We start from the raw sequence: 13,630 nt of genomic DNA, 5'->3' as shown, positions 1-13,630 counted from the left end.
GGGACTGGCTCCCAGGGCCCAGGCCGTGCCACAGCCTGTGCACTACCCCTGAGCCTAACGCGCATGCGGGCACACACGTACGCACGCACGCACAGGCGCATACGCGTTAATTTCAGGGCCAGAATACAGTCTGCCTGCCGAAGACGGCTTCTTAAAGCCTCCTTGATATGAACTCTCACTTGTGAACAAAGTTTTCTCCCAAACGCCTTGAAACATTTTTAATGGACTTGATCAAGCAGGTGTCGTAGGGTCTGTGGTGGGCGCTGCCCAGACGCTGCTGACAGCACGTGGGGCAGGACTTCGATAAGGCACGTGGATTGTGATTCGGGTCACACAAAGCTTGCTTGACTAGACTACATTCACAAAACTAGCATTCACAGTCTTCACCACTCATAGCTTAAAATGCATTCCAATTCCAGTTTCAGTGCAATTTCTCCATTAAATCTCCTTTAACAATAGAGATCGATAATAGTACACAGTATGCGAGCACTGTAACTACAGAGGTGAGAGTGACTCCTAAATTTGTGTACTTTCTGGTCTACCACAAAGTAGGCCAAAGTTCGGTATTAAATAAATAAGAATTCTTTCCTAATAAAAAATTTTACAAGTTTTCCTAAGGAAATACATTCATAAGACTGTTTACATTCTGTTTTACAATGACAAGAACAGCTAGGATTCTCATTTATGAAATGTATCCGCAGTACTAGGGTTTATAACACCGTGTCACAGACCAAACACAGTCTTTCAGGTTGAAATGTCCGGCCTGGAACCTTCACTCCACGATGCTGCACTCAGCTTGTGCCAGTCACAGAGGGCCTGCCTCCCAATCCCAGAAAACACCGGCTGCGGAGCCAGCCCAGGAGAGGTTGGCCACCTGCAGGCTTACTGTCTACCGTGTCGCGTGGCCGTCCAGAGCTGCTCTTCCCGGCTCAGCCTCTGGCCCTGCAGCCGGGAATCAGATCTGGGTCCAGCGGTCCAGGGGAGTTGTTAAGGCAGCTGGAGATGCCGGGCTGGCTGGGCTGTGGAGTCTGGACCGGCCAGCCTGCTCTGGGTGAACCACTCCTGCAGTGAGTGGACGGAGCATGTGCCTTGGTCTGTGCGTCAGACAAATGGCTGGCTTTTGTGCTCACAGAGTGGGTCAAAATGGCTGCGAGTGTGGGGACAAGTACTGCAAACCGTGTGTCACTCCTGTCCTGGTGACGGCTGAGCGAGCGGCTCACGTGGTGAGCAGATCTGCACATCAGCCTACAGACCCAGAAGCCACCATACTGAGACTGGGGTGTCTGCGGGGCGAGGGCTGGGCTCTGGGAATCTCAGCACAAAAAGGATGAGCAAACGGAGAACGTTTCTGCGGTTGTACCTACAGTCCCTAAGGTGACAGGTGGTTCAAAGACCTGGTGAGTGGACACGAAGATATCCCGCATCCCACCCTGGAGTCAGGGCTGCCCCAAGGTGAGAAGCCTGGGGGCTTTGGGAGAGGCCAGCCTGGCCTGGAGTCCTGGGTGGGTATCACAGTGGGCAAATCTCATCTGGTTTGGGTCTCAGTTTCCCCAGCAGTGATGAGAATGGACACCGGTGGCAAGAACTCAAGCACAGACTGTCCCTGAGTCAGGGGTGACTGTGGAAACAGTAACACACAAGTGCCGGCTCAGTTCAAATCCAGGACGGGACAGAGGGCCCACAATGGAGTCTCCCGGCAAGGGCACCTGCCCAGGCCTCCCAGAAGGTGGAGGAGGCTCACGGCCCACTTCCTGGCCCGCAGCGGCCTCTCTGCAGGAACCCTATGCAATGCCGAGGTTCAGGCCTTGCTGCACATCTGGTCCCCGGGGAGTCCAGCTCCTGTCCACCCCAGCACCCAAGTGGATGGGTGAGTGTCCAGGGCTACTCCAGGCGACCGGAAGACCCCTTGGGAGTGAGGCCATGGAGGGCACGACCCCAGGCGACACGGCCATGGGAGCAGATCCCCGGATGGGCGGCTATGGCGGGGTAGAGACCCCTGGAAGGCGAAGTCGTGAGGGTCGAGGTTATCGCCTGGGGCGAGGTAATGGGTGCAGATCCCGGGAAAGCCGCCGTGATGAGGGCGGAGACCCCCCGAGGGGCACGGCCATGGGGGGGGGTGGAGACCCCATGGGGGCGCGGCCTTGGGGGGGGGCGGAGACCCCAGGGGGGCGCGGCCGTGGGGCACACCCCGGGGGCGAGGTCGTGCGTGCAGACCCCTGGTGGGTGGCCATCACAGCGGCGTTTCCTCCTGCTCCAGCGCGTGCGGCGGCGCGTAGCACGACGGCTGCAGCGAAGACAGCTTGAGCAACGCGGGGCGGCGGCGCGCGCGGGGCCGCTGGAAAGAGCGCCGGCTATGCACGCGGCGCGCCGCCGCCGACCGCGCGTGCGCGCCAGGTAGCCCGCGGCGCTCTGGCCCCGTCCCCGGAGCAGGCCCGGCTCCCGTATCGGGGTCGGGCGGCGCAGTGGGCGGGGCGTTCGCGGGGCTGGGCGGGGCCGGGCTCGGGGCGCGCACGCGCGGGGTCTTTTCGGCGGCGGGCTGGGTCTCGCGCGGGGACGAGCGTCCGGTCAGCGGCGCGTCGGAGCCGGTGTCACCTGCGGGAGAAGCCGGCGTGAGCGCGCGGCAGCGCGGCGCCCCCAGCCCAGGCGGGACCGGGGACCACACCCCAGGCCCGAGGAGGGTGCGAGGCCCGGAGGCGAAGCCGCGGGAAGAAGACTGCCCCAGAGGCGCCGGCCCTCGGGGAGCCCCCCTGCACTGCCCTCGGTGTGAGGGTCTCTCCTGGACTCACTTCTGTCAGGCAGTGGGCTCTCCAGGGCCGCGGGCCTTCAGGGAGAAAAGCACCTTCCCCTTCCCTGTGCCCCGCCCGCTCTGAGCTCACGTTCTCCTAACCGACAGCCTAAAACCGTCACGTCCTTCGACGGCAGTGATCCCCCACCCCGCTCGGTTGGAGAAGCAGGAAGTCAGATGGGTCTTTTAAGAAACGTGCGCTGGAACAAGAGGCTTGTGAGAACAGGCTTAGAAGGAGGCAGGCAGCTGCCGGAGAGAGTGTGCAGAAGCTCAGGTCCAGGCGGGAGGAGGCGGGCGCTGCGAGAGGAGCAGAGGAGAGAGGCGGGGTTAGAGGGACCAGTTACATGGGTGTGGAGTTGGGCGGGGCGTGGGGCTGCTCCTCGGGGCCGTCGGCCAGCAGGAAGGAGTCCACGGACTTGCCGCTGAGGCGGAAGGGTGCCAGGCGGTGGAAGTTGCTGGGAGAGTGGGGGATCTGCACGCGGGCCCTCTGGGAGGGCACCACCGTCTCCCCAGGAGACAGCCAGGGTGGCACCGCAGAGAGGATGCCGGGGTCCTCGTCCGGGGAGAACACGGGGTTGTCAATTCCTAGGAGAAAGGGCAGCGGCTCATCAGCTCCCCAGGCACACCCAAGGGCAGAGAGGGAGGGAGCTGCCCTGGCGTCAGACACCAGCTCTTCCGGCGGGCAGCCACAACCTGGAAGGTCACCTGGAAGGTCAGGGTCACGGGCCTTTGGGGGCCACCGGCTCTCGCTCTCCCTTATTTCAGAGCAGAGGCCTCGGCCTGCTGCCCACAACCGTGCGGCCACATGGACCCAGCGCTCCACTGCCCGGCCCTCCCGCCAGTGATCGTTTCTGGGGTGGCAGAGGGCCGTCCCCTCACCTGAGGGGGAGTCTGTCGCTGCGTCCTGCGTGATGTTCGCCAGGAACTCGATCCCCCTGCTCACCTCCTCGGCATCATAGCTGGGGGCTTCCTCAGGGTCTGAAAGTTCCAAATCTGGTGGCAGGGAAGGGGCAGCATGAGGGGAACAGGCTGGAGGCGCAGATGACCTCGTCCCGCGCTCTTGACCGGCGCTCCGGACCGGCCTGCCGAGCCCGAGTGCTGTCGTTGCCTCCACCTCACCCAGCAGCCTCTGGGCAGCTCACGGACGGCGGTGCCCTCAGGGTCGCACCAGCACGGGGCTGGGCAAAGAGAACCACACCGGGGGTTCCCGCTGCCCCCCACCCCCAGCCACACTTGGCCTTTCTGAGGACGGGGGCGAGCTGGAAGGGAGGGGCTGGGACCACGTGGCCACAGGGGAAGGGGATGCGGAGCCCAGCTCCATGGCACTGCGCACCAGAGCGGCTGCAGCGGGAAGAGCAGGGCAGCAGCCTGTGCAGGAGGGTCCTGCGTGCCGAGGGGAAGGGTCTCCCTGGAAGGACAGCGCTCTGCACCCGCCTGCCCCTCGCGCGTTCCTGAGTCCCCGCTGACCAGCGTTGCTGCTGCGGCCCAGCCGTACCTTTCTCCTTGATGGTGAGATCGTGCAGGGGGCTCACCATCGGCAGTTTCCCGTTGGGAATGCTGCTGTTTCTCTGAGAAACAGAAGGAAACTGCTCACAGCTCTGGGTCGTGCCCGATCCGCCTGTCCACCCCCCGGGAGACCCCCGGCCCTGCCGCCGGGGCACCCCCCTCGGTGAGGCTAGCCCAAGCATGGCGCCCTCACCCGCTTCTGGACGCGCTCCCTCTTGAGCAGCTTCGAGGCCTTCTTGTGCGGGCTGACGCCCAGCTTGGCCGACTTGAAGGACTCCAGGCGTCTCCGCATGGTCCGGCGGAAGATCTCCTTGTCCTGCGTCTCGTCCTCGTCCACAGTTAGCTCGTGTCGACTGTAGAGATGTTTGTACTGGGGGAAAAGGGGGGCCGGACAGTCACAGCTGGTGGTGTCCGCAGGGCCAGGGCTGCCCCCGGACGTGAGCCCGGGGACTGAGCCCCGACCCTCCCCTGCCCCCTCCCGGCCTGCTGGAGCCGTCTTGCACCAAGCAAGGACCCGCCTTGTCTGGGGCGGGGTGGGGGTGGGGGGCGCAGGGAGAATGCTGCCCCGCCCCTAGGCTCTGGCGGGAGGGGTCCGGGCATGCCCACCTCCTGCCGGGGCTTGTACAGGTACTGCTGCAGCGTGTGGTGAGTGGTCATGTCCTCCGTGTCGCGGATGCTCTGTCGCCTCTGCTCCAGGGACTGCATGTCCAGGCGCACCGCGCTGGCGTTCTCCCTCCTGTGCGGGGCCTCGGTGAGTGCACGCTGCGACGCACCCTGGGGGCCGTCCCCGCAAGGGCTTCTCGGCCTCCTAGCAGTGCACCCGCCCCTCCAAAGCCCCGATCTTCTCTCCGGCACATGGCTGCCGGCGGGTGATGTCCAGAATAGCCCTGAGCTGGCCGCAAGCCCCAGTCAAGCACCCCGGCGGAGCAGAGGCCGGAGGCCTGAAATCCAGGACCGGTGGCCCTGTCTTTCGTGGCGGGGGAGGGGGCACTCCCAGTGAGGCCTCCGGCCTTAAATCTGCCGCCCGGCCCTGCCGTGCTGCCTCTGCATCAGTGCCACCACCAGCCCCGACTGACACTACGGGGGAATCTGGTGCGGGGGCCCTGGCCCCCTTCCCACGCTCCCTCCGCTCCGTGCCAGGAGCCCCAGCGTGCCCACTGCTGGTGCCTGCGGCTTGGTCGGGGGGCCCGGGGAGAGCCTGGCCCGTGGCAGCCCTGGGGCACGTACAGCAGGTAGGAGATGGAGGCCTCCACGGTCGAGGGGCGCGGGGTGCTGAAGTCCACGTTGACCATGTTGTCCGTGCTGGGGGAGCGGATGAAGGCCAGGGACCCGCGGCGCTCTCCCTGCAGGAGGTGGCGGCCTCATCAGCACCCACGGCCTGGCTGCAGAGAGCCGGGTGCGGCCAGAGGGCCCCAGCTGCCGCGAGGTGCTGTGCGCTGGCCCCCAGGCACCTTGCAGCCACGGGAGAGCCGAGGCCCTGGAAGCCATGGTGGGGACCGTGCTGGAGCTGGACGGCTCGCAGACGATCGTGCGAAGGACACGGCGCCTTGGTGCACCTCGGGGAGTGTCGGGAAGACACTACGAATCCCCCCGGGATTGGGAAGGTGGCCCTGTCCCCACTGGGGGCTCCAGACCAGCTGCCCTCGTTTACCCCAGAAGGGAATCCCCAGGCCTCCAGAATCAGATTAAAACCACACGGAGCAGAGCCCTGGGGCAACAGTAGTCACACTGCCGAGCGGGGTGCGGCGCCGTGTGCTGGGGTGCTCTAGGAGAGGGGGGTGGAGCCGGGAAGGGTGGCCGGGCGGGGGCCACCCCGCCACGGCAGAGCGGATGCTGCGGGCGGGCCTGCCAGAGGCCGCCGCTCACAGGCACAGCCCGGGGGGGACATGCCACCCCGTCTGGTCTGAGCAGGGAGGCGCCCACAGGCCTGGGTCACAGGCACTGACGTTGCAGCAGCGGGTGGAGGGGAGGCTGGCGCCCTGCTGGGAGCCTGTGTTACCTCCTGGGGACTGGGGGCCGCGGAGGGTCCCCAGGAGAGAGGGTGCGGCCAGCAGAGGGGGACACCCCCAGGAGAACACCTCCCACCTTCCCAGCCCCGTTCGGGCTGCGAGGCCTCAGAGGCGTCGCAGTCACAGGGGCGGGATTCGTGCGCTGCACGTTCTCAGCCAGGGTCGGAGGTGCAGACGACAGTCCTTCCAGTAGCTTCCATCCCCTGGCCTCGCCCCTGCTGGAGCCTGGAGCTTGTGCACATTGGGGTTTGCGATCTCAGACCCACCAGTGCCACAGACTGGGGGCTGTGACATGAGCCATCCTCGGGAGTGCCTGAGGACCTGGGAGCTCAGGTGAGCTCGCGGCTAAGGCCTCGAGAAGGCCGTGCGTCGCCCGCCAGCTGCCCCAGCCCCACCCCGGGACCTCGGGGTGCAGGACCCCAGCAGCTGTCCACACGTGTGTCTGTCTTGCTTCAACCCCGACTGCAACAAAACGAGCAGATGAGACGTCTGGTACCTCAGCCACGTAGCTGATGGCGTCCTTCAGGTTGAGCTCGTGGAAAACATTCAGGATCCGGTCTCGTGATTTCTGGGCTGACCTTCTCATAAGGATTTTGCTGAGGAACTTCCTATCAAAATTGGACCACCTGGGGGGCCAAACCAATAGCTGTCAGCGCTCGGCAGGGCCTGGGTGAGGCCCCAGGACAGAAGGGCGCTGGTGGCGTTTGTGGGGAGCAGGGGCCCCCTCCCACCATCCGGACTCGGGATGGACCGTGTTTGGCTGCTGGGGCGGGACACCTTGATTTCCATTTCCTGTGACAACCACACAGGCGAGCTTTGAAAGAAAGGACGCAAACGCCTCCATGCTGCCACCTGACCCCTGCCTCCCTGTCGTGTGCGTCGCTCCTACCTTCCTGTCACGGCAGCGTGGTCATTAGCGTGCTGTGCGTAAAAGTGGGATTACACCTTCTCCTCTAATGCCACGTTGCAAGCAGTTTTCCCGTGACTGCCTAACCCTCCAGGAAGATGGGTGGAGGGCGGGGTGGGCCGGCAGGGGCGGGGCCGGGGCTCTGGCTACAGTGCCCGGGGTGCATTTTACCTGCACCAGTGGTAGGCTGGGAGAAGCCCCCTGAGCTCTCACACTTAGAGAACTAGCCTGCCCAGAAGGAGGCTTTAACTCCAACACAAATAGAATATTTGGGTTATTTGGGTCAGAAAAGGAGGTGGCTGGGCCAGACTTGAATGGGCACAGTGGACATGGGGGGACAGGGGGGCCCAGGGGGAGGAGGGGATCTAAAGGAGGGAAGGGGGTTCCCAGGAAAAGAAGGAGAGGGATTCTAGGAGGAGCAGTGGGCTTTGGGGGAGGAGGGAGCTCCAGCGGCCGAAGGGGCAGGAGGGGGAGGGGGGGACCCAGACAAGTGGGCAAGTGGCTTCTGGCACCTTTGAGGGCAGTATTCTTAGGTCACTAGGGCTTTGTGGGGTTAGGGTTGTGGTGATGCCAGAGATTCCTTCTATAGCCTGGGGGTCCCGCAGTCATCAGTTAACAGCCGAGACACACGTGCCTCTGAATTTTCCTGTTGCAGTTGGGTCGGGGCCACTCCAGCCACTTACTTATCTCTGAGATAATTGTGTCCAATTTGCCCTGATATGTCCTCGATGGCTGAGAGGATGTGGTCAAAAGCCTTTGGGAGGAAAGGCAAGTGGGTCAGCATCACCTGGACAGACCCGTCCCTCCCCCCTCCCCCTCCCTCCTGTCCTCTCCTCTCCCCGCTCCCCCTACCCGGCCATGCAGCTTCTCGTTGAGCTTGGGGTCTCGCTGTTCACTTCTCTTCACCTTCAGCCACTGCACCAGGGGCTTGATGGTCAGGCCCTAGAAGACAGGGCACCCGGACCCTGAGGCTGGGGCAGGCCCCACTGTGGCCCACCAAGCACCCACCCACACCCGCATGGGCAGGAGGGAGCCGCCCCTTAGCCAGGCTCCAGGTGGTCCGTGCCCGCCTCCCGGCGGGAAGGAGCTTCTGCCACCTGCGGGTCACCGGACACCCTCGGAGGCCCCTGGCCGGCTCCTTAGATTAGCCAAAAGCAAGGCGAAGTGGGGCCCTTCCCGGGCATGTCTGGTCAATGAAATACTAACTGGGGTTTCGTTAACCAGCAAGGACCGAGGAAGGACGTTTTTAGGGCAAGTTGCGCTGCATCCCCAGTGGGGCCACGTGGAAACCTACAAAACTTCTCCTAGTTACTAAAATTATCAAACCCAGCTGGGCCTGGCGCCTGTGAGAGTGGGTCCCGCCCACTATGGGAGGGGAGGGCACAGTACCTGGAAGATGACAGTGAAAAAGATGACGATGATGGTGGTGCTGACGAACAGGTTCTTCTCCTTGACCTTGTTCTCGTCCAGAAGGACCACCAGGGCATAAGCCACAGCCCCGCGGAGGCCGCCGTAGGACATGACCACCTGGTCTATGATCTCCAGCTGCACCATCCGGTACCGGTTCAGAACCCAGGTCTGCAGGACGACACCTGCAGGGTCCAGCGTGCGCTCAGCACTTCTGGGAGGGGGACGCAGCCCTTCCATCCCTGCCGAGGCCCTCCTTGCAGCCGCATTCTGCACGTGGGACCAGGAAACTCCACCCTGCAGCCCCCTCCCCGCAAGTCCCTTTGTCCACTTTGGACCCAGGCCCCTGCCCTCTGGGCCACCAGCCAACCTCCGCACACCCCGCAGCTCTGCTCCCAGCAGCTCTGGAAGTTCTCAGGCCTCACTGTGACCACGGGTGGAACTGCCCAGCAGCTCCAGGACCAGATGCCACCTGCCCGCAGAGCATCTGCTCCCTGGAGCCCGCAGTTCAGTGACTGTGGGCAGAGCGCGTGGGGGCCACCTGGACCGCCTCTTGTCTCCTCCCCTCCCTGGCCCTGGGTCAGCGCCGCACACCAGGGACCAGGGACCTGAGCTGGGTGCGGGCAGCAAGGGTCCTGCCTCTCACGTGCCATGGTGACTGATGCTGTCCCCGAGTGGCCACACCAGAGTGAGTCAGTGGGAAGCCACGTGGGGTGCTGGAACCTTCCACTCTGACCTCTAGGTTGTCCTATTTCTGTTGTGAGGCTACAAGGTCGTGAGGAGGCCTGCCCCTTCACTGAGGAGGGCCAGTGGCCAGGCCAGCCTGAGGCTCCCCAGGGTCTCTTGAACCTGCCACTCATGGGGCTGGGGGGCTGGGGGCTAGGGGCAAAAGCATGTCCGGGGCTCCACAGACTCCCTGCAACCAATCCCTGCCATTGGCCGACTGTGTCCCCTCATCCTGCCACCATCCCCGTGGTCCCCATGCCCCCGTCATCCCCATCTTCCCTCCAGTGCCCCCCATGCCCCCCGCCCCCTCACCAATGGCCCGGTACACAGAGATGAAGACCAGTGTGAGCAGCACGAAAGCTGTGTTCCACTTCCAGATGAGAGGGTCCACGGCCGAGATGCCCAGGAACATGAAGATGATGGTCTCGGCCCCGCTGGCCAGCATCTTCATGGCGTAGCGCACCGTGGTGGCGGACTGCTCCGAGATGTTGGCTTTCACGTACTTCTGACAGCAGATGCCGCAGAAGGTGATGCTGCGGGACGGGCCGGCCCACCGTGAGGTCTCGGGCCGAGGCTCAGCTCCCACCGGACCCCCGTGGGGCTAAGGGCCCGTCTCCGGGCAGGCGGCACCTCAGGGCCTCTGCGGCGCAGGTAAACGTCCGCCCCACAGGTCAGCCCTCCTCTTCGTGAGCACAGGGCTCCTCCTAAGGACTCGGTGCCCTGCACTGGGCGTGTGGGCCCCCGCGCCCCGACGCTGCTTACGGCCTCTGGAGGCCTGGGCCCTGCGCTGCGGGGGAGTGGGCTGCCTCATTTTCTGTCCCCACCCCAAAGTGGGCCAGCTCTGAGACTCAGAGCCGCCGGGAGGGGCTGCGTGTGGGCCCTTTCTCTGCTCAGAGCAGGTGAGGCAGCCCCTGACAGTTCTGTGAAAACACCAACTCCTTACTGGAAGGACGAAATAGATCAAATTCTTGGCGCCCACAGTGAGCTCCCACTCAGCGTGGGGAAGTGGGCCAAGCAGAGCTGGCGGGGGATGGGCCACTCCTCCCCTGGGCGGGTCTGCCTGGCGCGTGGGGGCGGTCACCCCGCCCCCCAGGGCCCGGGACCCCGAGGCTGTGGCCCACCAGCGAGCGAGGACTCACGCCAGGATGGCCGACAGGGACAGCATCTCTGACGTGAGGTAGGACAGGTAGGAGAGGACGAACACGAAGCCGGGCTCGATGATGCGCACGTGCTTGGTGAAGCGCGTCACCAGCGAGAGCAGGAAGGCGAAGACGACCCCCACCAGCGTGCCCCCCAGGCTCACCACGAAGAAGGACACTGCAAGGGCAAGGACGCTGCCGCTGGCCCCTGAATGGCCCTTTGTGGCCGCGGCGTAGGCGAGCTGGCCGCTGGCCTCCGGACCGCTCCTTGTTGAGGTCTCCCGCTGACCCCCCGAGGCACCGGCAGCTCAGCGAACAAGAGGCTGATTCTCTCGGAGGACAGAGACAGGCTGGGCGTCGGCTTCAACCTCCACAGGGACAGCTGGGGAGGGGACAGCCCTGCGCCCGAGGGAGGCCTGGCTGCCCCCCCGTGGAGGCAGCACTGCGACCAGGAGCCCTTGTGCAGAGCATTGGCAGCAAGGACTGGGTCCTGGGCCCGCAGGGACAGCCCACTGTCACTGTCCCTGCCCAGAGAAATGCCCGGGACCCCCAGGATACGGGATCCACGGCCTCCTGTTGGGCCTGATGGGGCGATGACCCTTGCCGGCCAGGGTGCCTGGGGCCTGATCAAATCGTGCCAGTGAAACACGTGGGGGAGGGAGGGACCTGTGGCCGAGACTTGGAAGTGGAAACGCCGTTTCCTCCCCAGGCTGTGGGTCCCAGGCCGTCACAGACACCGCCCTGAGGGGCCCATGTTCTGGAGAAGAGACCGGCCCCAGCTCTCCCCTGATGCATGGCCCCGCCAGTCACCCACCTATTCCTTTCGCGCAGTCCACGCCAGTCACCTTGTCACCACCCAGCGTCACGAAAGATTCGAACACGTTGTACAGGACCTGGGGGGACAGAGGCAGACGGGACACCATCAGCCCTGCCTCGGGCCCCAGGCCCTGTGGAACTTGAGCTGAGTCAGAAGACTGTGGCAGCCGTGTGGACGGAAACCGAAAACCCCCAGGAGGAAATCGTCCCGGCAGCAGTGTGGGGTCTGGGGGCAGGAGAGCAGCCTGGAAGGAGCGAGAACCTTCAGAGAAAACTTGGCCTTTCCCACCGTCGGCTAAGCAGGGTGACCACGAAGCCAGCCCAAGGTGACAATCCTCGACTTCATTTCCCAGGACAAACCCAGAGTTTCATCGTCAGCGACTTTGTTGCGATGTTGGGCCCTGACTGTGGGGTGGCACCCGGGGCATCTTTGCCTGTTGACATTTAAACCTTATCCCGCCAAGACGTTGAGATGAACACCCAACACCTCATCCTAGGCCTCGGGAGTGGGCGCTGCCGTGCTCTCTGAGCTCCTAAATGATGCGGGGGCTCCACGTCTGGGGCAGGGGCCCAAGGGGCAGCCCGGGGTGGGCTGCAGGGCCCTAGGGAAGAAACCTGTCCCTGTGCTCCCAAGTCTGTGCTCTCCAGCGGGGGAGAGGGCCCTCAAGGGGCGGGTTGCAAAGCTGTGCTCCCAGAAGGAAACCCACGCAGTGCCGACGCACGGACTGGGGGGCGTGGCGCAGCCGTGAAGGCCACGGGACCAGACCACAGCTGCCCCGCTTCTTTACGGGAATGGGGGTCCTGGGGAGATGAACCTCACAGAGGGGTCAGGTGAAGAGCTCCCTGGCTCGGGCAGAAGTTCCCGCTTCTACGAGACACGAAAGCATGGGGCTTTAAGAGCAAAGGGGAGACCGCACGTCTGCTGTGTCTGCGAATCCGCGGGCCAGGTGCCAGCGGGCTGGCGCTCAGACGCTCCGCCGGCCGATGCGGGGAAGGCAGGCGGCTCTGCGCTGCCCCCGCCCGGGACCTCACTGCCCCGGAGCCCACGGCCCGGTGTCGCGGAGGACGCCGATGTCCAGTCACAGCCGCCTCCCGTTTCCTGCACCTCTGTCCACCCCGCACGGAGCTGACGTGGGCCCCTGCCGGCCGCCAGGGTCGCGGGCTCCCAGCAGCGCAGGTGATTCCCCTCCGTGGTCCCCGTGAGACTGTGATCGTCCACCAATTCCACAATCAGGAATGGGGGCCCCAGCCGGGACCCAAAGCTGGGAACAGTGCTCGTGGGATTTCAGCAGCAAAGTCGCTAACTGCGAAGGTGTGAAGTGGGCTCTAAGAACCAGACAATCTGACTAAAGCCGCCGGTCATTCTGAGTTAGGAGGCCCTGGAGCAGGACAGCGCGGCAGAGGCGCTGGCGGGGCGCGCGCAGAGGCCCCGAGAGGCAGGTGCCTTCCTCCCGCTTGCGCTCACCACGGTGACGGCGTCGTTGAGCAGCGACTCCCCGAACACGATGATGAACAGCACCTCGTTGACGTGCACCTCCTCAAACACGGCCAGGACAGCCACTGGGTCCACGGCGGCGATCAGACTGCCGAACAGGAGGAAGTCCAGCAGCCCGATGTTCAGGTCTCCTGGAAGACGAGGGGCCGTTGGGGGGAGCCGGGGGGCAGCGTCCCAGGCAGGAGAGCCGGGGTGGGGGGGCAGCCTCCCAGGCAGGAGAGCCCTGGGGGCGGGCCAGCCTCACAGGCAGGAGAGCCCTGGTGGGGGGGGGGGGCAGCATCCCAGGCAGGAGAGCCCGGTGCGGGGGGCAGCCTGCCCTCCTCCCTGGCGGGTCAGTCCACCACCCACCAGCCCTGCCAGGAAGGTCCCGGGACCGCACTGTGGGCTCAGGGCCTCCAGGCTGTGTGTTCCAGTACCTCATTTCTGCCACGGCCTTGCCCACCTGCAGGGCCTGTCTATGGCCCAGAGCTTCTGGGTGCTGGGCCGCTGTGCCCAGACGCCCCCCAGGTGACCCTTCCTCGGAGGCGCACCCTGGCCTTGGGCCGCACCTCCGAGCCTGGAGCCCGGCCGCCGCTCAGCAGAGACCCACCGCTGCTCTCCAGGCGGCAGGGCCCCGGCTCTGCGTGTCCCCTGGGCGCTGCTCTGCTCCATGACCTTGGCTGACCCTCGGCCTTGACCAGCTGTGTCACAAGGGCTGAGCACAGGCCTCAGACAGCTGTGCGCCCTCGAGGAGCAGGAATGCCCGTTCCAAACCCCAAGACCTACCCTTGGGCCCGGGAGCTGGAGGTGGCCCGATGGCCTTAGTTTGTCCCAACTGCCTAAGGCACCGCCGATGAAAGC

General features: G+C 64.7%; 1 protein-coding gene across 3 annotated transcripts in view; it reads right to left on the bottom strand.

Moving 5' to 3' along the window:
• Positions 1-203: 203 nt before the first annotated feature.
• SLC9A3 (solute carrier family 9 member A3) overlaps positions 204-13,630 on the bottom strand; it is a 39,632-nt gene continuing 26,205 nt past the window's right edge. The window contains exons 3-17 of one of the 3 annotated variants that reach the window (XM_049708250.1): positions 12,761-12,921; positions 11,294-11,372; positions 10,480-10,657; positions 9,653-9,873; positions 8,597-8,799; positions 8,060-8,149; positions 7,891-7,961; positions 6,797-6,926; positions 5,519-5,634; positions 4,898-5,027; positions 4,485-4,661; positions 4,281-4,353; positions 3,665-3,778; positions 3,130-3,370; positions 204-2,592 (exon numbers count right to left, since the gene is read on the bottom strand). In XM_049708250.1, the coding sequence (XP_049564207.1) occupies positions 2,589-2,592; positions 3,130-3,370; positions 3,665-3,778; positions 4,281-4,353; positions 4,485-4,661; positions 4,898-5,027; positions 5,519-5,634; positions 6,797-6,926; positions 7,891-7,961; positions 8,060-8,149; positions 8,597-8,799; positions 9,653-9,873; positions 10,480-10,657; positions 11,294-11,372; positions 12,761-12,921 (1,988 nt within the window). In that variant the 3' untranslated portion in view covers positions 204-2,588. Of the gene's footprint in view, positions 2,593-3,125; positions 3,371-3,664; positions 3,779-3,828; positions 4,354-4,484; positions 4,662-4,897; positions 5,028-5,518; positions 5,635-6,796; positions 6,927-7,890; positions 7,962-8,059; positions 8,150-8,596; positions 8,800-9,652; positions 9,874-10,479; positions 10,658-11,293; positions 11,373-12,760; positions 12,922-13,630 lie in introns of those variants that run through there. The other 2 variants (XM_033436675.2, XM_049708249.1) reach the window with 2 other exon arrangements.

This window comes from Orcinus orca, chromosome 3, assembly GCF_937001465.1.
Source record: "Orcinus orca chromosome 3, mOrcOrc1.1, whole genome shotgun sequence".
NCBI lineage: Eukaryota > Metazoa > Chordata > Mammalia > Artiodactyla > Delphinidae > Orcinus > Orcinus orca.
Note: the sequence above shows the minus strand (reverse complement) of the source record. Positions and strands in the feature narration are given on the sequence as shown.